We start from the raw sequence: 19,517 nt of genomic DNA on the forward strand, positions 1-19,517 counted from the left end.
CAAACAAAACAACCAAACTCCTAGACACAGACAACGGCATGATATTTACCAGAGGGGTTGGGGGTTGGGGGAGGTAGACGAGGGCAAAGGGGGTCAAATATGTGGTGACAGAAGGAGATCAGACTCTGGGTGGTGATCACACAGTGCAATGTACAGATGATGTATTATAGAATCGTATACTGGAAACTTATATGTTATTAACCAATGTCACCACAATAAATGCAGTTATAAAAAGAAATACATGCAGCGCGGGTTGGGGTCACAGTAGGCTGTGAGTGTGTTCTCCGTGAAGGATCAGGGATGCGTCCTGTATGAAAGAATTTGGGGCATATTTCCAGGTTGTCGTGTTGTACCATTCTGTTCCTATTAAATATTGCCTGTGAGATTAGAGGCTCAGGAGGACGGGAAGGTCCAGAACAGGAACGAGGGACCAGAAACCTCTGGGATAGTTAGTGACTGTTTCAGGTGGGGAGCTGGAAAGTGCTGGAAAGGCCAAAGGGAGGACCAAGCCTAAGGGACTGTGGATACAAAACCTCCGCTGCTGGTCTTACCTGAGCAAAGTCAGTCTGCAGCCGGAGTAGAGGGGGCTCACACTGGTGTTCTTGAATAAGGGTCCCAGCTAGTGAAGAAGGAGAGGGAGATGAGGAGAGGGACTGAGGAAAGGACGGGGGCATGGCTGGGGTTAGGGGGCCGGGGCTGGCCTCAGCTGGGTGGCTGGGAGAGAAGAAGGGGCCAGGAGAGATGGCAGGACTGGCAGCAGTAGGCAGGGCAGGAATTCGGGGGGCGGGACGCTCACCAGGTGCTGAAGGATCTTCTGTATTTTGTTGAACTTCACGGAGCCCAGAGGCTGCATGTCATTCATGTAGTGCAGGTTGGTGATGGTGAAATTAAGGGTGAATGGCACCAAGACAGGGCTGGCGACTGCAGCAAGGATGAGAGAGAAGACAGTCGAGATTTGGTAAGGGGTCAGATGGACACTTGTCTTATCACAGAGACCACTTCATGGATGGTGTAGATGCCTGACCGCTGCGCCATACACCTGAAGCTGAAGCTGAGTAATATTGAACGTCAACTATAATGTGATACACACACACACACACACAGTCACGGGATGCGGAGTGCAGCATAGGGAATAGAGTCAGAATGTTACGGAATTGTAACAGCTAGATACAGTGTCAGAGGGGTAGCACTTTGGGGGGGGGTTATCACTTTGTGAGGGGTGTAAATGTCTAACTATTACATTGTTTTGCACACTTGAAACTAATAAAAAATTAATCAAAAATAAAAAGGAAGTCATGTCCCAAGTTACTTTTCAAGCTAGATTTAGGGGTCAAGGGTGGGGATGGGGGAAGGGTCTGGTATTCACATCTGGTGCAAGAGCTCGGAATGTCTCGTCCCAGACAGGGAAACTTTATTTTGAAAGACACTAACAAATGTTAATGATAATAACAATGGCAATAAACACACGAGCAATAGTAACAGCTAATGTTTGGTAAGAGCTTACTCTGTGCTACACTCTGTGCTAAGCACTTTCCATCCAGTAGCTCATGTAATCCTCACACCACCCTTGGAGGTGTGTCCAACTGACAGAGAATAAATGCAAGTTTCAGAGAGGTTCAGTCACTTCCCCAAGGCCACACAGCTATTTTCGTGCAGAAGCACAGGCACCCATCTGCTGGCCGTGTGACCTCAGAAAAACACTGAGCCCCTAAGAACCAGTGTATGCCTCTCTTAAATGGAGAAATTGTAGTGCTTACCACAGAGGTTGAAGATCATGCATGTAAAGCAAGGTCCCCATCAGGTGACAATCAGTGAATGCTGCTGTCATGACAGCAGTGAATTGCCACTGTTGTTATTACTCATGTCTGCTTTCTCTGTTGAGCCCTTTAGTCTCTGTCCTGTAGGAATGAATCCTGGATGTGCCTTGACTATTTTCATTGCATTCTAGCAGAAGGTGAAACTGTGAATTGTTCCAGAATGTACCACTGGATGTGATCTCACTAACAGATCCCCACACTTCAGGTCCTGTAGGGCCAACATGGTGAAAAGTTGGTCCCTGGTAGGTCACCGGGGGGAGAGGGGAGGTTATAAAAGTGGCCAGCAGTTCTTCACCTCCCTGCATCTACACCCTTGCTATGTGGTGTTGCAGCCCTTCCACCAAGAGATGGGAGGCTCTTTCTCTAGCTCTCGACTCTGGCTTGGCCATGACTTGCTTTGGTCAATGGGACAAGGGAGGCGTGATGCCAGCAGCCTTGAAAGGCACTTGAGCACTGAGGCTTGCCCTCTCTTGCTGCCAGGAACTCTAGGGCCACCGTATGAATGAGCCAGAGCTAGCCTGTTGGCTGATGAGAGGCCACATGAAGAAGTGGGTCACCCCCGCCATCCGTCAGGCATCTCCCAGAAGCAGTCACCTCCCTAACTTGCAGGCGGCTGCAGACACCCCAGAAAACCTGCAGTGCTCACCTCTAGCCTCATGAGAAGTAAGAACTGATTGTTTTAATTCAGTAAATTTGGCGTAGTTTGTTATACAAAGTTAACTGATACAAAACTTTAACCAAAAGCAAAGGGTGGATTTAAAGGAGCCACTGCTGCACTCTGGGATTGAAAACCTGGAGTCACAGAGCTCTCTGAATACTGGAATGGAATTGGACTGGTTTGTGAGGAGGGTGTGGCCCCTGCCCCCAATTTATCCTCTCCACACTGTCCCCTTGCTGTAACCCTCCTGTGCATTCTTGTCTTCTCATTACGAAGCACAGAGGCATGTAGGTGGGAAGGAGGTGCTCATGAGAGAAGGCTCTTACCTGTAGAGCTGGAGAAGGAGACTGAAGCTGCTGAGGTTCCCAGGGAGGGTGTGGAAGTCACAGAAACTGAGGAGGAAGCATCAGAAATGAGAATGGTGCAGCCTCCCCTTGGAGATGCCAGAGACAGGGGGCCTTGATGCCCAGTCTGAGTCACAGAAGATGAGGGGGGCATAACCAGGGCCCTACGGCTTCCTTCCCACCAGGGAGGAGGGACCAGCTGCCCCCAGAAAACACTATGAGGCCAAGGACTGTGTCGGGTTTGAACTCTTACCACTGGGGATGGCAGTCAAGGCTGGTCTGGTGTAACCTGCAGAGAGTAAGAGTCAGGTGGGATATTTGAAAGGGTAAGGAAGGGACGACAGGGTTGGAACACTGGTGGCAGAGGAGAAGCCATCGAGAAATTGCATCCCTTCCAGATAGAGGGTTGTGCCACCTATAAGCTTTCTCTGACTTTCTGCCTCTGTGTGTGTGACGGAGACACACATGGTGAGGGAGGGGGACCTCACAAAGAAAGGAAAGGTGAGGACAGAGAAATATGAAAGCACACATGATTGCATCCTCTGGACAGAGCTCAGAGCACCAACAGAGGCACCCACCTGGGGTGCAGGAGGAGACCACTGTCACCTCCAGATGCTCACCATTGACATAGAGACGATCCCTGTGCAGTAGGTAGGGACCAAGCCAGGTGACACTGTGTGTCTGTTGGCTCAGCTCCCAGTAGAGCCGCTCCTTGTCCAGCATGTGGCCTGCAGGGTCAGGACGGTGGGTACAGATGGCGTCAACTCTAGTGGCTGCTCCGTCCTTTTCAGGCCTGGGGAAAGAAGGACATGGATCTGGGGACAGGACAGAGACATCCTGATAGGACATCCTTTCTCAGCCCACTTGTATGTTGATGCTCACTGATCTGCTCTCCTGGTCTAGGCCGATGCCCCTTCTCTTGTGAGCAGCTCGTGCCTAGACCAGGAGAGCAGATGAGCCACAAATGACCAGAGTGGATGTTTTAGAGTCAGACGACTACCAGTCCAACCTTAGCTCTGTCACGTGTTAAATAATCCACAGAAGCTTCTCTGACTCAGTTCTCCCATCTTCGCAGGGCTATAACCACCTTGCTAGAATGCAGTAGGATTCAGACATTACTGATATAAAACAACTAGCCCTCCTGACAGGTACATTATTAAGTGTTCATTAATTAGTTCACTGTAAAATTAAATGTTTACAGAGCACACACGCATTCCCTAGTGACACCGGACAGCAGCTCTCAACAGAGACTTATCAGCTCTCAGAAAGCTAATCCAACCCAAGTTTTAGACCTGAGCATCTGAGCACGAGACGCTGCATAGCAGAGACCCCACCCCCTGCCCACCTGCCTCCTTCATCACCACCTCTCTGGAGCAGCAGGAAAAATGGGTCCTGGAGGGATAACCGGAGAGATCCAGCAGGTTGCACTGCCAGAGAGCATGACTGGGTAGAAACATGCCTGCACCTCAGCAGGACGGAAGTGGCCTAGAGCTAAGCTGCTTCTAGCTCCGGTCTCCTAGAAACGATCAAGGTGTGGTGTCTGTTGCATTGCCTGGCGATGCTGCCTGTGATGAAAATGACCTGCATCTTTTCTGGAAGGACCTTAAATGGACATCAATACTCAGTAGGGAGCTATAACTTTGGACTTCCTTGGGTGGGGCTGACCCTGTTAAGTGGGCAGGACTGTTGCAAGGATATTGATTCATCTTTGGGATACAGTATATCTAAGCCAATGTGGCTCCAGCACCTATCCATTGAAATTTCATTTCTTTGCACATGGACGGTCACTTGGAATGTCAAAAGAATAGCCCTGGGAATATCAAATGCGCCCTTGCAAAAACTAAATGGCCAGCACTGCCCTGCTGGAATGCTGTTTCCTGTCCACGTCCTTCTAAGTACAACTGTCGTCATGAATGGCCCATTCAGACCTTGCAAGTCTGACTGTCTGTTGGATGTAAGATGATCCAATCAGAGAGGGCAGTGCACAGCACTAGCGCCAGGTCTGGGAATAGGATGAGGCAAGCAAGGTGTCCAGATGTAATTAATATTTAAGGACGTGAAACCTCTCAGGGTTGTTCAAGCACACTGTTAATACCTAAGGATTGGTGTCTCCTTAAATGCTGTGTCCTAGGCACCTCACTTCCTTAACCCTAGTTCAGGCCCCTGCTGGCCCAACCAGCCCACACCTTACGACACTTTCTTACAGGAAGACAAAGCAGAGTCTCACCTGAGTGTGGTCAGTCTGCAGCCAGAGTACAGTGAACCAATGCTGCTGTTGGTGAACAGGGGCTTGAGCTGAGGAGGAAAGAGTGATGGATAAAAAAATAAATATAGAACTAATCATCATAGCCAGGTGGATCCCTTCATAAATTATAGAAATGTGAACCAATATGTTGTACACCTCAAATTAATATAAAATAATACCAAATGTCAACTGTTTAAAATTAGAAAAGAAGGGGCAGGTGACGAGGACTAAGAGGTCCAAATTTCCAGGTATAAAACAGACAAGTCATGGGGATGTAATGTACAGAACGGGGAATATAGTCAATTATATTGGGATAGCGTGGGATGGTGTCAGATGGACTTATCATGGCAATCACTTTTTTGGGGGTACAAATGTTGAGTAACTATGGTGTACCCCTGAAACTAATATAATATTTTATGTTAGCTATATTTTAATAAAAATCTTAAAAAATAGATTAAAAAACACACCATATTTTAAAATAAAACAACAGTTCCCTAACATTTAATCTCACACCACATTTAATTCTCAAAAGGACCGTTTGGGATAAGTGCTTTTATTGCATCGGTTTTACAGATGAGTAAATGATATCAAAAGGCAAATCAGCAAAGGGAATAGAATCAGTGGAATTGTAATAGCTATATACAATGTCAGAGGGGTAGTAGATTGGGGGAGGGGGTTAGCACTTTGTGAGAAGTGTAAATGTACTATGACATTGTTTTGTATACCTGAAACTAAAAAAACAAACAAAAAAAAACCCGGCAAATCACTACTCCTAAGTCACATCACCTATCTGTGGCAGTTCTAGGTTTTGAACCTTTGAACCTGAAACTGCCTGCCTCCCCAACCTTCCATATCCTCCAAAAGTGTAGCGAGGAGACTGAGAGAGGGTGGGGAGGAGTGGGTAGAGAAGTGGGGAGCAAGGGGTTCTCACCAGGTGTTGTACAATTGACTCTGTGGCGTTGAACTTCGCAGAGCCAGGCCACATGTCGTCCGTGTGATGCAGGTTGGTGATGGTGAAGTTGAGGGTGAAGGGCACCAGGGCGGGGCGGGCAGCTGCGTAGGGAGGGGAAGGAGAGGCCATGCTGAGTCAGTACTAGACCAGATGTGGGGCAAAGCGTGAGTGGGCCACAACCCCTGCCTGCTTGGGGGACCCCATCATCTTGGACGTAAAGGAGAGGGGCACCCATGCCTGGGGCTTTTTGTGGGCATCATTTCCTGTTCACCGGAGGCTGGAGATAGATTAGGGGTGGGGAGTGGAGGCAGTAGTATGTTCTATTTCACATGGTTCCCAATTTGGGCCACATACAGAAACTAAAGATGGTGGTATCGGGGTGTTACATTCACAGTGCAAAGACGGTGCCTGTATATTAGCCCCTAGGTTATTGATTTCTTCACAGCAAGCTGGGATCCATAGCTCAAAAGCTTACAAGGACTAAATTCAATTTTTTACACATCCGATTGTTTTAGGCTAGCCCAAACAAGCATATATATTTCTTGCCATTTTGAGCCTGCCTGCTTTGCATACCCTGTGAAACTGCACCCAACATCTGATAGCAATAAAAAGGATAAACTTTGTGGCTGTAAACATCCTAAGCCATGACTTCCTTTCAGAGGTGTCTAACCCAGAGACACGTCAATGGGCTGCTGAGTGGCGTCACCTAAATACATAAACTTCTCTAATCCCCTCCTTTCTCTCCTGAGTAGTGATCCCCATGCCATTACTTCTTGGAGGTGGTGTCTGCTCTGAGGGACAGCCCCTGCAGGCAAATCAAAGCGTTGCCCAATGGTAAGATTTCATTCTTCTTTATGGCCGAGTAAAACAATAAAAAATAAATAAAAAGTGTTGCCCAATAAACCTTGTGTGTACTACTGCCATCTAGTGGTTATATCCTTTTCCTTGCTCAACCCTGAAGTCTCAAAACCCCTATGCCTGGTTAGATTGGCTTGAGAATAAGTGGAAATGGGTAGTTGAGGAACAGAGACTCATCTTGGCTTGAGCCAGTTTCTTCCTCCCAGCAGGGCACCTTTGAGGACCCTCCAAGACAGGTTCAACCTTTAGTGCCTCATCTGAGGATTTGCCTGAGGGGCAATTTGCCAAATAATATTTTTTCCCAATTTACCCAATTTACTGATTTATTATAATAAGACTTATTTTATGAATAATTCTTCTCAAGTCTGTTTTTATAAAAGAGTATATTTAAAGCCGCTTTCCAGTCAAAATGGCAGAGTAGGTAAGTGCTGTGCTCAAATCCTCCCAGGACCAGGTCACAATTACAACTGAACTACAGAAAAACCGTCTTGAGAATTGCCTGAACTGCACCTGAAGAGAAATCCTATAACTGAGGACATACAGAAAAATCCACCTCAAGACTACTAGAATGGGTGGAGATGCAGAATATGCTGGTCCCACACCCACATGTGGTGCTTAAAAACTGGGACCGCTCAGCTGTGGAGGTCCTCCCTGAAGAGCGAGGGGTTTCAGGCCCACACCAGATTCCCCACCCCAGTACTGGGGAGAGAAATCCCTGTAACTTCTGGCTATGAAAACCAGCAGAGATTGTGGCTGAGTGAGATGGAGTCAAGGCTGGATCCCAGGCCCTCCTCTTACAGGGCCTGCACCTGGACTTACTCACTGACAGACTCACTCGCTCTGAGCAGCAGCTCAAAAGGCTTCAGGGACATATGGGAGGAACTAAATTGTCTGGCTTCGGGATGAGGGCTGGAGGGGCAGCTTCGATTCCTCAAAGGTTTGTCGGGTGATTTAGAAATCAAGGTCTACCAATAGGTTTCATAAACAGGTTACAGAGAGTGGCTTAGGACTCTGAAGGGGGGGACTGGTATTCAAAAAATTGGCAGGAACCTGGGTAGGCCCTGTCATATACTCAGAAGTCATCCTTGGTCTCCTCTGAATGATGCCACCTACGCTACCTCTCCTCTATATCCTGTGATTAGAATCCAACAAGTCATTAGGAGCATCTTGAGAGATGAGAATGCCTACCTGTGGGGCTGGAGAGAGGAGTCACTGCAGAAACGGTGACCACCATAGACTCTGGAGGAAAAAGACCCATGAACTTAGTGTAGGGAATCGTCACATCACCTTGGAGATACCAGGGAGGGACTGGCCATGCCTTGGGATTTCTTGGGTACTGGTCTCTGTTCATCAGAGGCTGGAGATGGAGTAGGGTTGATAAGTGGAAGAAGTGGGCGCCTGGCCTCTTCCATTCCTAAGGACTGGGACTTACATGATTGTGGAGGTTTCTAAAGCCTCAGAATACTCACTGCTGGGGGTGGTGGCCTGAGTCTGGTAGGTGTAACCTGCACAGGTGGAGAAAGATAAGGTGAGGAGGGAGAGGGATGAGGAAAAGGGAGGAATGGAGAAGAAGAATGTGGGACCTGATAAGATGCAAAAAAAAAAAAAAAAGGCAACTTCTTACCACTGACGTAGAGACTGTCCTGGTCCAGGGTGTAGGGGCCCAGCTGGGTGATGCCATTGGTCAGCTGGCTCAGCTCCCAGTACAGCCACTCCCTGTCCAGCCCTGGGCCCAGAGGGTCAGGGTGGTAGGTGCAGACGACATCCACTCCAGTGGCTGTCCCATCCTTCTCAGGTCTAGGGAGCGTGGGTGAGGGGATGACAATAAATGAAGTGAGTTTCTAGGGAGGGGTCATGAGATCCCTGTGGGGCAGGAAAGGAAGGGGCCAGAGGAAATAAGGAGGCCGGTGAGTTGTGAGAAGTCAGACTTAGAGCCTCTGAGACCTCCAACTTCTGACCAGCCTGGGACTATGAGCAGAGTCAATGGATGAGAAAACTATTATTAAATTGCCCGGCAGAAGCCTGCATCCTCAAGGCATGGGGACAGGAGAGCTCATACTTGAGACATGTGTAGAGCTGGAATTTGAGATTAAGAGAAACCCAAATTCTTGTCTTGAGAGAAACCCTGGGGACAGAATTGGAAACCTAAAGGAAATGCCCTCATTGGTCAAAGGGAGGGAGGAGGGATTTCAGAAGGATGACCAGGCTAGGGGCCCATACTGCCGATGGGCTCTGCAGAATCTGGGGACAGTTTGGGGGGCTTACAATGAGAAGAGGCATTGACCCTGGAGCCAGCGCTTCCTGAATTCCACCTCTGCTAAGGACTTGGACAGGGAGGGCAGGAAGGAATCATACCAAACTCCTCAGGTCTGGGTGCACCTGAGGCAGCCCTGGCCGGCTAGTCCAAGGTCTCACCTGAGGAGGGTCAGTCTGCAGCCCGAGTAGAGGGGGCCCACACTGGTGTTCTTGAACAAGATTCTGAGCTATAATGGAGGGAGAGGGAAGTAAGTAAATGGATAAGGTGTTAGGGGCAGGGCAGAAGTGAGGTGGGTGGGGCTAGCATTCGTGGGCGGGGCTTGCATCTATAGAGACAGATGAGGTGGGCAGACTGCTTCCACGGGCGTGGCCTAAATGAGGTGGGCGGGGCCTGCATTAGTGGTTGGGGCAAGAGTGAGGTGGGCCAGGGTCTGCTTCCATGGGTGTGACAGGGATTAGGTAGGTAAGCCTCAGTAGGCGGGACAGCAGTGAAGTGGGCAAGGCTCTCACCAGGCCCTGCAGAACTCTCTCGGTAGTGTTGAACTTCCAGGAACCAAGGTGACCCATGTCCTCCTCATAGTGCAAGTTAGTGATGGTGAAGTTGAGAGTGAATGGCATCAGGGAAGGGCCAGCGGCTGCAGCGGGGATGGGAGAGAGATGCCTACTGAGCCTACCCTGCGCTCAGTGAGCCTGAGTGTGTGGCATCCCTCAGATAAGTTATCGAGCATTGGGGAGGGATATCCTCCTCCAAAATGGGCAGTTTCCACAGGGAGGGGATCCCAGACATCAGCATTGACATTAAATAAGGGGCACTGAGGACGTGTATGAAATATTGCACCATAGAGGTAAATACATCAAGCAGAAAGCAAAAATACCTGACCCTCTGGCTTGCTAAACTTCCAAACAGATATCCTCTTTTCCTGAGTTTTTTTTTTTTAACCCAAATTATTTCTGTGAGATTCACCTATTTACTGATTTTTTTTAAATTTGTTTGAGGAAACACTTACATTGCTTTTTATGAGTCAGGCCCTGTTTTAAGTGCTTTACTTATATTTTAACTCATTTAAGCCTTGAGGCAAAACTTTTGAAGGAAGATAGTATTCTTATCCCCATTTTATAGATGTAAAAACTGATCCCAAGGGAGGTTTAATAAATTGCCTCAAGTCACACACTCTCCAAGTGGCAGAGCACAGTATTTTTTTAATACTTTTGATAAAATTCAAAGGCATAGACAAAAAACTGACAAGCTTTACTATTAAAGTTTCTGGATGATAGATTTCCCAGTCAAGATGTCAGAGTTGGTAATGCTGTACTTGCATCCTGTAATGAGCACATCAAAATTACAACTAAACTACAAAACAACCATCACTGAGAATTGCCAGACGTCTTGCTGAACAGAAGTTCTACAACTAAGGAAATACAGAGGAAGCCACCTCACGACTATTAGGAAGGGTGGAGACATTGAACAGGCTGGTTCCACACCCCCCATGTGGCAATTAAAGATCAGGAGGAATATCTCGGCTGTGGAGACTCCCCCTGAGGAGCTAAGGGTCCCAAGCTCAACACCACACTCCCCAGGGTTTCAGTGCTGGGGAGAGAAGTCCCCATAACTTCTGGCTGTGAAAACCAGTGGAGATTGCAGCTGAGTGAGACAAAGGCAGCTGGAGTCCCAGGTGGTCCTCTTAAAGAGACTGCACGCAGACTTAGTCACTGATGAACTAACTCACTCTGAGTTCCAGCACAGAAACAGCAGCATGAAAGGCACCAGGGACATATGGGGAGGAACTGAATTGTCTAGTTTCAGGGTGAGGGCTGGAGGAGCAGCTTTCTCCAGACAGAGTACTGGCAGAATCCATTATTTCTTTGTTAAGCCCTGCCCGCTCCTGAGTGTGCAGACTTAGGCTGGAGCCATAGCTGGGTCTCCATCAACCTGGCTAACACTGTTCATTAACCCTGCCCTGGTGATTCCTTCAGACCCCACCCCACCCAAATTTCAGACCCACACAAGCTGCTTTCAGTGGCTTTTCCATACAAACAGCCTGTCTTGGCTCAAGCTGGGGACATTCCTAAAATCTTTCAAAGGTTAAAAGAGAGAACCTTAAAAACAGCAAGAGAAAAGCAGTTAGTTATCTACAAGGGAGGCCCTATAAGACCATCAGCTGATTTCTCAACAGAAACTTTTCAGGCTACAAGGGATTGGCACAAAATATTCAAAGTGATGAAAAGCAAGGACCTACAACCAAGATTACGCTACCCAGCAAAGCTGTCATTTAGAATTAGAGAGATAAAGATCTTCCCAGACAAGAAAAAGGTAAAAGAGTTATCAACGCCAAATCAGTGCTTCAAGAAATGTTAGAGGGACTTCTTTAAGACGAGATGAAGAAGAAAAAAATCAAAAATATAAATTATAAAATGGCAATAATTACATATCTATCAACAATCATTAAATGGAAATGGATTAAATGCGCCAATCAAAAAACAGGGTGACCGAATGGATAAAACTAGACCCTTACATACGCTCCCTACAAGAGACTCACTTCAGATGGAAAGGCACACAGAGACTGAAAGTAAAGGGATTGGAAAAAAATGTTTCATGGAAATGGAAACATTAAAAAAAAGCTGGGGTAGCAATACTTATACCACACAAAAATAGACTTTAAAACAAAGGCTATAAAAAGAGACAAAGAAAGACCTAGTGATCCCACTTCTGAGCATTTATCCAAAGAAACCCAAAATGCTACATCAAAGGGACATATGCATCCACATATTCACTGCAGCATTATTTACAATGGCCAAGACGTGGAGGCAGCCTGGGTGTCTATCAATGGGTAGATGGATAAAGCAGAGGCAGTACATATATACAATGGAATATTACTCAGCCACGAAAAAGAATGAAATCTTGCCTTCTGCATCAACATGGATGGACCGAGAGGGTATTACACTAAGTGAAATAAGTCAGACAGAGAAGGACAAATACCATGTGATTTCACTTATATGTAGACTCTAAAAAACAAAATAAACAAACAAAACAGAAACAAACTCATAGATACAGAGAACATTTTGATGGTTGCCAGATGGGAGGGGAGATGGGTTGAAAAGGTGAAGTACAAATTGATACTCATAAAATAGTCATGAGGATATAAAGCATAGGGAATATAGTCAGTCATATTGTAATAACTATGTATGATGTCAGATGGATACTAGATTTATCAGGGTGATCACTTTGTAAGTTACAAAAATGTCTAATCACTATGTTGTACCCCTGAAATTAATATAATATTATATGTTACCTGTAATTGAAAAATTAAAACATTATTTTAAAAAGTTTCTAGATGATAAAAGACATCATTAACAAAGCCTGAAGACAATATAAAATATTTTCAATTTAATGAGATTACTATCCATATATACAAAGAACTTCTAAAATTCAATGATAAAAAGGCTAACAAAATATTGGAGAAATTCATAGGTCATTAACAGGAAAAGATAAACAAATTCTAATAAATACATAGTCATGAAGGATACTGAAATTAATGCAACAAGGAGCTAAGAGAGTGAAGCATTAGATGAGAAAAATCTACAGGTTGAGATAACATTCAACATCGGTTAGACCAAGGCTAATTGGATAGTCCCATGAAGTACTAGGGAAAACTGATACAGACACTTTATTCAGCAGTTTGTTACTAGTGGAAGAGCCCAGTTTAAACCCAGGCATCGTGGTCCCAGAGTCTGTTCTCCTAAGCCCTCTACCTGGGACCATAGGCAGATCCCACCTACAGTGACTGCTCATTCTGGCCTGAGTGGTCAGTGGTCCAAATACCCTCAAGGAGGCCGTAGCTGATGAGTACTACAGACTCAACTAAGACAGAGGTAGTGACAGCTCATCTAGGACCCTCATCAGGGACAGTGGACAGGGACAGGGACAGTGAAATCTACCATGGGCCATTGGGAAGCCAGGAATGGCCAGCTGGCCCTCAGCCTAACCAGAGTCCACCCAAATCCCTGACCAGACCTGTATGAGGGCATTTTCTATGTATACACAGAGCTCATGAAGTTCTCTTATTTCCTGGAAATGAAAACTAAAGATCCAAGAGGAAGAAGATCCCTGCAACACACCTGAAGAACTCAGCCAAGACCATTCTAATTATAATTCAATGCTTATTTATACCCTCAAGTCTTTATTCTCTGTCTTTCTTGCTAGGAGCCCATCAAAGACTAGAGCCTTTTCTATTCGGTTTGGTTCTGCATTACCAGGGTCTTTTATACAGTAAGTGCTAAAATGAATACTTATTGAATGAATGAATGAATGAATGGTCATGGCTCTCCACTAGGGAGTTACAAAGAGAAAGTCCTTACCTGTGGAGATTGGAACTGGGGCCACTGAAGTTGCTGGAGAGATGGTGGAGGCCATAGCAATAGTGAGAAGAAAATACAGTCAGTCAAATATGGTTGATGAGGGCCTCCCCAGCCAAAGAAGGCCAATCACAAGACCTTAAGACCCTTTTCCTGTTTGTCCTCAAGTTTGCATCAGACTTGTCTTTTCTGAGCAAGCGAATGACGATGCGGACAGTTTGGAGTTTCCAGATTCCTTCCCTCCCTGGGGACATGGGGTAAGGATAGTAGGGAGGAGAGATGGCCCCCAAGGCAAAGCAACAGTAGGACCCAAATTACTACTTACGGCTGAGGGTGGAAGTCAGGGCAGGATGGGTATAACCTGCAGAAAGAGAGGGAATGAGAAGGTTAAGAGTTATAAGGATGGGAGTTTGCAAGAATCTGGGGCTCACTGAGTTTCTCTGAATCTATTTATTTAAGTAGTATTTTTGGAGCACCCTTAAAGTGCCGACCTTATAGACAAACCCCAGAGAATGCCACTGAATAACAAGGAAGAATTTGTATATCAAGTAATATTTATAGAGCACCCTCAAAGTGCCAACCTTATAGACAAACCCCAAAGAATGCCACTGGAGCACAGGGAAGAATTTCTTTATCAGATCATCTGCAGCTCCTCCCTCTGCTATGTGTCCCCAACCCCCTTCTCTGCTCTCTCAGTGTACCTCTGGAAAAGCTGAGAATGTATGCCTCTTCCTGAGGGAAACAACCAAAGGTGTAGGTCCGTTTGGGACAAGCTCAAATCTTCCCCATACCCAAGAAGACAGGAGATTGAGAACGTGCGTCATGAGCCCAGAGCACACCATCTGCAATCAGCCCCTGACTACAGCACTTCCACTCACCATTGACATAGAGGCTGTTCCTATCCAGGGTGAAGGAGCCCAGCTGGGTGACACTGTGGGTTACGTGGCTCAGCTCCCAGTACAGCCGCTCTCTGTCCAGCCCAGTGCTGGTGGACTCAGAGTGGTAGGTGCAGATGGCATCCACACTGGTGGCTGATCCATCCTTCCTGGGTCTGGTGATGGGGAGGAACACAGGTATGAGGTATGATCTGGGAGACTGCAAGTGTGAAATCCCTAGAAAAGCTACAAAACTGAAATAACCTTCCTTAGAAGGCAAAAATAAAATAAAATAATAAAGGAAAATTAGACAACGTGTCTAGAATTTATAAATCAGGTAAAGAATGTGGATTGAAACTTGAGTTGGCACAATGTTTGTTCATCTTTCACATACCAGTCTCCTGCCACCCGTCTCAGACGAGGCCAAGGGGAAAAACATTCAGGTGGGGACAGCCCCAAGATCTTGCATCACCTTTGAGCACCTTAAATGTGGATTAAGAAATGTGTATGCCACAAGGACTGCTCATTCTCACTTTTCAATTTTTCCTCAGTACAAAGTGATCTTGGACATTACAAGGCATTCACTCCTGTGAGGTGTTCTACACCTTGGTTAGGACCAGAAGGACGACAAAACAGAAGCCCAAGAAGACAGGAACTGGGAGGGGCTCAGTAGATGCAGCATTCCAGGTACCCAGAGCCTGCCACACTGGGCAGGTGGGGAACACACAGGAGCCGAATCTGGGAGGCATGTGATGTGAACAACCCCTCCTGGGCATCTCACCTGAGTGAGATCAGTCTGCAGCTGGAATACAGTGGGCCGATGCTAGTGTTCTTGAACAAAGAACCAAGCTGGGGAGAAAGAAGGGGGAGGTCATCAGGAGTACGGGGAGCCAGGCAACGGTGAGGAGGAGCGGGCAGTGGGCATCTCGGGGCTCTTACAACGAGCTGCAGGACCTTTTCCGTCATGTTTAACTTTGCAGACCCTGGACGCCCCATGTCTGGCATGTAGCGCAGGTTCGTGATGGTAAAGTTGAGGATGAATGGCACGAGGGTGGGGCTTGTGGCTGCAACAGAAAGGCAGATGAGAGGACCTGTCCTAAGTCAATGAGGACACCGTCCAGTCCTACCTGCAGCCTCCCTGAGCCCTCACACATATGCGCTCTGATTTTCTCCACCAGAGGGCTCCACCCAACTTGGTTCTTAATCCAAAGCAGGCAGGGTCCTCCATGTAAATCATACCCAACAGCTCTTGGTATCCAAAATTGGTACTTCTCCCAGGAGCTCTGATTGGGAGGTACCTAATGTGACCCCAAGACTTATCCTGTATTGGCCCAGTTATGTGACCAGACTCATGCCTCAGGCTCCTAGTTACAATATCAGTGCATTATTCATTCACTCATTTGTTCGTTCATTGAGTGAATATTTGTTGAGCACCAGCTATGCATGAGGCATCATAATGCCACTGGGCACATATATTTCTTAGGAAAATAGAATTTATGTCAGGTACTTCACTTGGGGAGTAGTGACACAGATGCCACAAATTTGTACTGGGTAGAATCTGACAGAGTCATTCAAGATTAGAACCAGGGAAAGAAATGAATGTTTCCACACATTACAAGAAATCATACTTCATTCCTTTCTCTCCTGGAAAAATCCACATGTTTTCTACAGACCTATCATGTGCAAGGCACTGCAGGAGACACTCAGGATCACAGAGGAATAAGACACAGTTGCTCCATACAGCAGGTTTACTTAACATTGAGGTCAACAGAAATAAACAATATTCAAATAAAAAGAAAATGTGCAATATATTTATTTTACAAAATAAGCAACAAGACTTAAAGTGAGTGATGAATAAAAGGTGTTCATGCCTTCTTTGCCTATATTGATGAAAAGGTTTTTTTAAAGTATATTAAATACTACTAGTTAGATGCTGAGCACAGTGCTTGGTACATATTCAGTACTCAGTAATGTCAGATGCTATCTCTTATCTTGGTGATCACCACCATCATCACCGTCACCATCATTATCATCACCACCATCATCACTGTCACCACCACCATCATTATCATCACCACCATCATCACTGTCACCACCACCATCATTATCACGACCATCACCATCACAATCATAATCACCACCACCATCTCATCATCACCATCCCCATCATCACTACCACCACCATCATAATCATCATCACCACCATCATTACCATCATCGTCATCATCATCAATATCACACACATTAAAAAAAAGTTCTATCAGGGCAGAGATTCTTGTTTTGTTTCATGTTCCATGCTGTATCCCCAGGGCCCGGCATAGGTAGGTGCCCAATAAAGGTTGTTGATTGACTCATTATCACTAGATTTCCTATGACTTTCCATCTTTATTTGAGTGAACACTGTCAGTGACATTTACACTCATCAGGCACTCTCTAATCGATGTGCCATTGACTGGTACTTACCTGTGGGGCTAGAGAAGGAAGATGGAGTCCCAGAGTTCCCTAGGTCCACTGTGGAGGTCTCAGGAGCTAAGGGAAAGCTCTCGTCAGTGAAAGCAGACAGGCACTCACATGGCAGAGATGCCAGCAGGAGATACTATTTACTGGGCTTGTTGCATGTGGGGCTTGAGCTGGTTCCCTCTGGAACTGGGGTAGAGGGGGAGTAAATAACTTGTGTCCCGCCAGGAGCTCTTTTCCTCTGGGAGAAGATATAGCAGGCATGAGGGAGTCAGCTCCTTCTCTGCCTAGCGTAGGGGGCACTGGGACACCAACAGTATACTCACTGCTGGGGATGAGTGTGGAGCTCTGATGGGTAAAACCTGTGGCAAGAGGGAGGGAGGCCAGGGAAGGATTAAGGGAGAGGTGTGGAGCCGGATATGGGTCAGGAGCAGTGCAGGGGATTTCATGGGGCAGAGGCTGTCGGGATTCCCCATCAGCACCCTCACATCAGGTAAAAAGGCCCTGAAAGTGAAGTCAGTCCAAGATGAAGAAGAAACCATGAGGTCCAAACTATCCAGCACACATGGCCAAGCCATCAATCTATGTTTGTTTCAAAACAAAACATTAGAAGGAAAAGAATAGCACAAGGCCTGGCATGTGGTAAGTGCTGAACGACATGGTTCCCTCTCATAATTATTACCAATTGTAACTCTCTCGATACTCTGTAAACCGGGTGAGGGGAGGGGAGGAACCACATGTGACTTAACTTCTTATCCCCTCTGCCTCGCATAGAACCCATGCCCAATAAATATTTGTTGGACCAAATTCCCTAGTCATTCCAGTGCTAGGTGTTGTTCCATCCATTTTCATTTAACCTTCACAATGACCTTATGAAGTATTATTATTTCCACTTGACAGGTGAGAAGAACCTCATCGGGGCCCTGAGTACTCACCGCTGTGGGTGGAGGCTGAGGTCTGATGGGTATAACCTGAAATAAGGAAAGGAGACAGGACTAGGATGCCAGCCAGGGAAGGATGTCCCACTGAGAGGGTAAGTGACTTGTTCGTGGTAGACGCCGCTGGAGAGATGAGGAGGTCACGTTCTCTGCTCCTGAGGAGTTCAGAGCAGGCCGAGGGTGCCCATAGCAGCACCAGCTTCCCTAAACAACAGCTTTGCTCTGAAATTCTCAGGTCCAAGCTTTGAGGCTTCCTGGAAGGAGCTGGAAAGAGAAATCACCTACCTGTGGAGCTTGAGAAGTGGGCTGGCAGCACCGAGGTCCCTGGGAAGGGTATGGAGGTCACAGTAGCTGAAGAGAAACGGTCTGGAGTAAGAATGAAGACCCTGACTGTGGCGTGGATGACTCTGTGCATCTTTCCTGCCCAGCCCAAGCTTTTGATGCGGAGGAGGTGAGTGAGACAACCAGGTTGTCTGGTTTCCCCTCCTGCCAAGGCCCTGGGTTAGGAAATCAGTTGCTGTGACAAGGGACCCAGAGCCCGTGATCGTCAGTGCCCTGAGTGCTTACCCCTGGGGGTGGAGGCTGAGGTCTGGTGGGTATAACCTGAAATGAGAAAAGGAGACAGGACTAGGACACCAGCAGGGGAAAGATGTCCAATATACAGTCCGAGGACCACAAGCCCCGACCCCCAACTGAGACTGCAGGTCTACACAGTTCAACGGTTATGATTCAGGGGCAACTATATCTTGTTCCGAAAGGGCTGAGAAACCGGAGACCCAGCCCCGGTCTTCATGGGCTTGCCATTTATTTAGGAAGGTAACTACATCAGCATTTCTGGGACATGGGTTTGTGAATTCAGTGCTTCTCAGGGTCTAGAGGAAACTTTGAGAAATTGGCAGGGAAATGGATGAAGGGCCAGACTCTTGAATCCCCATTACCTTCAGCCAGAGGGATAGCGTCATTCATCCATCTGGAGAAAGGCTTTTGTGCCTCAGACAAGGGTAAAAATAACTTCTGTGGAATGCAGAGATGCCAAGGAAAAAGAAGAATTTGCAAACTGGAGGATCCGTGGGGTCCTTGAGTAACCAAGGGAGATTGCTCGGGCAGAAGAATATACACAGGATGGGTCCTGTGGCCAATTGGAGAGTCCACATCCGCTCTGGGGGGGATTCTTAGCTTCAACTTGTAGTTACAAAAAGGATGCTCACCATTGACGTAGAGGCTTTCCTTGTCCAGGGTGAAGGAGCCCAGCTTGGTGACACCACGGGTGCCATGGCTTAGCTCCCAGTACAGCTGCTCTCTGTCCAGCTTCGCACCCACGCGGTCAGGATAGTATGTGCAGACAGTATCAATTCCTGTGGTTGCTCCATTTTTCTCAGGCCTGGGTAGAGGGGTACACAGGAATGAGGAGGGGGGGACTCCAGGTAGGGGCCCAGAGAAGCAGGAGGGCTGGTGAACAGCCTGCAGTGGCCTTGATGCTGGCGGAAGGTTGGAAATGAACAGGACAGCCAAGGTCTCTGAACAGGGAGGATATAGTCTCTGAAAATGTTGATATTTGTGCTAAACTTTAAATAGACAAGCATAACAAGGCAACACACACCCTAACAAGAAAAGCATGACAGAGGGCGGAGGAAGGACAGCAACTGGGAATTGGTCAAGGGGAAAAAAGGCAATGCCAAAAGGCTTAAATTCCAGCTCTGCTACTTAATTGCTGGGTGACTCTTGGTAAGTTTCTCAACTTCTCTGTGGTTCATTGTTTTCATC

The 19,517-nt window shown here is 46.9% G+C and overlaps 2 protein-coding genes across 2 annotated transcripts in view; both read right to left on the bottom strand.

Annotated features, from left to right (window-relative positions):
- MUC16 (mucin 16, cell surface associated) overlaps window positions 1-8,108 on the bottom strand; it is a gene marked incomplete at its 5' end in the record, with an annotated part of 48,374 nt that extends 40,266 nt beyond the window's left edge. Inside the window, 8 exons of the mRNA XM_081076020.1 lie at window positions 552-619; window positions 797-921; window positions 2,802-2,867; window positions 3,073-3,108; window positions 3,440-3,612; window positions 5,047-5,114; window positions 5,996-6,117; window positions 8,063-8,108. Of these exons, the coding sequence (XP_080932146.1) occupies window positions 552-619; window positions 797-921; window positions 2,802-2,867; window positions 3,073-3,108; window positions 3,440-3,612; window positions 5,047-5,114; window positions 5,996-6,117; window positions 8,063-8,108 (704 nt within the window). The remainder of the gene's footprint in view (window positions 1-551; window positions 620-796; window positions 922-2,801; window positions 2,868-3,072; window positions 3,109-3,439; window positions 3,613-5,046; window positions 5,115-5,995; window positions 6,118-8,062) is intronic.
- A 194-nt stretch (window positions 8,109-8,302) lies between these two features.
- The window catches only part of LOC308508967 (mucin-16-like), a gene marked incomplete at both ends in the record, with an annotated part of 84,070 nt that continues 72,855 nt past the window's right edge, over window positions 8,303-19,517 (bottom strand). The window contains 14 exons of the mRNA XM_081076476.1: window positions 8,303-8,379; window positions 8,499-8,671; window positions 9,290-9,357; window positions 9,641-9,765; window positions 13,809-13,844; window positions 14,362-14,534; window positions 15,140-15,207; window positions 15,298-15,422; window positions 16,822-16,887; window positions 17,142-17,177; window positions 17,751-17,786; window positions 18,039-18,077; window positions 18,321-18,356; window positions 18,962-19,134. Coding sequence (XP_080932602.1) covers window positions 8,303-8,379; window positions 8,499-8,671; window positions 9,290-9,357; window positions 9,641-9,765; window positions 13,809-13,844; window positions 14,362-14,534; window positions 15,140-15,207; window positions 15,298-15,422; window positions 16,822-16,887; window positions 17,142-17,177; window positions 17,751-17,786; window positions 18,039-18,077; window positions 18,321-18,356; window positions 18,962-19,134 — 1,231 coding nt within the window. The remainder of the gene's footprint in view (window positions 8,380-8,498; window positions 8,672-9,289; window positions 9,358-9,640; window positions 9,766-13,808; window positions 13,845-14,361; window positions 14,535-15,139; window positions 15,208-15,297; window positions 15,423-16,821; window positions 16,888-17,141; window positions 17,178-17,750; window positions 17,787-18,038; window positions 18,078-18,320; window positions 18,357-18,961; window positions 19,135-19,517) is intronic.

This window comes from Rhinolophus hipposideros (assembly GCF_964194185.1).
Source record: "Rhinolophus hipposideros genome assembly, chromosome: 16".
NCBI lineage: Eukaryota > Metazoa > Chordata > Mammalia > Chiroptera > Rhinolophidae > Rhinolophus > Rhinolophus hipposideros.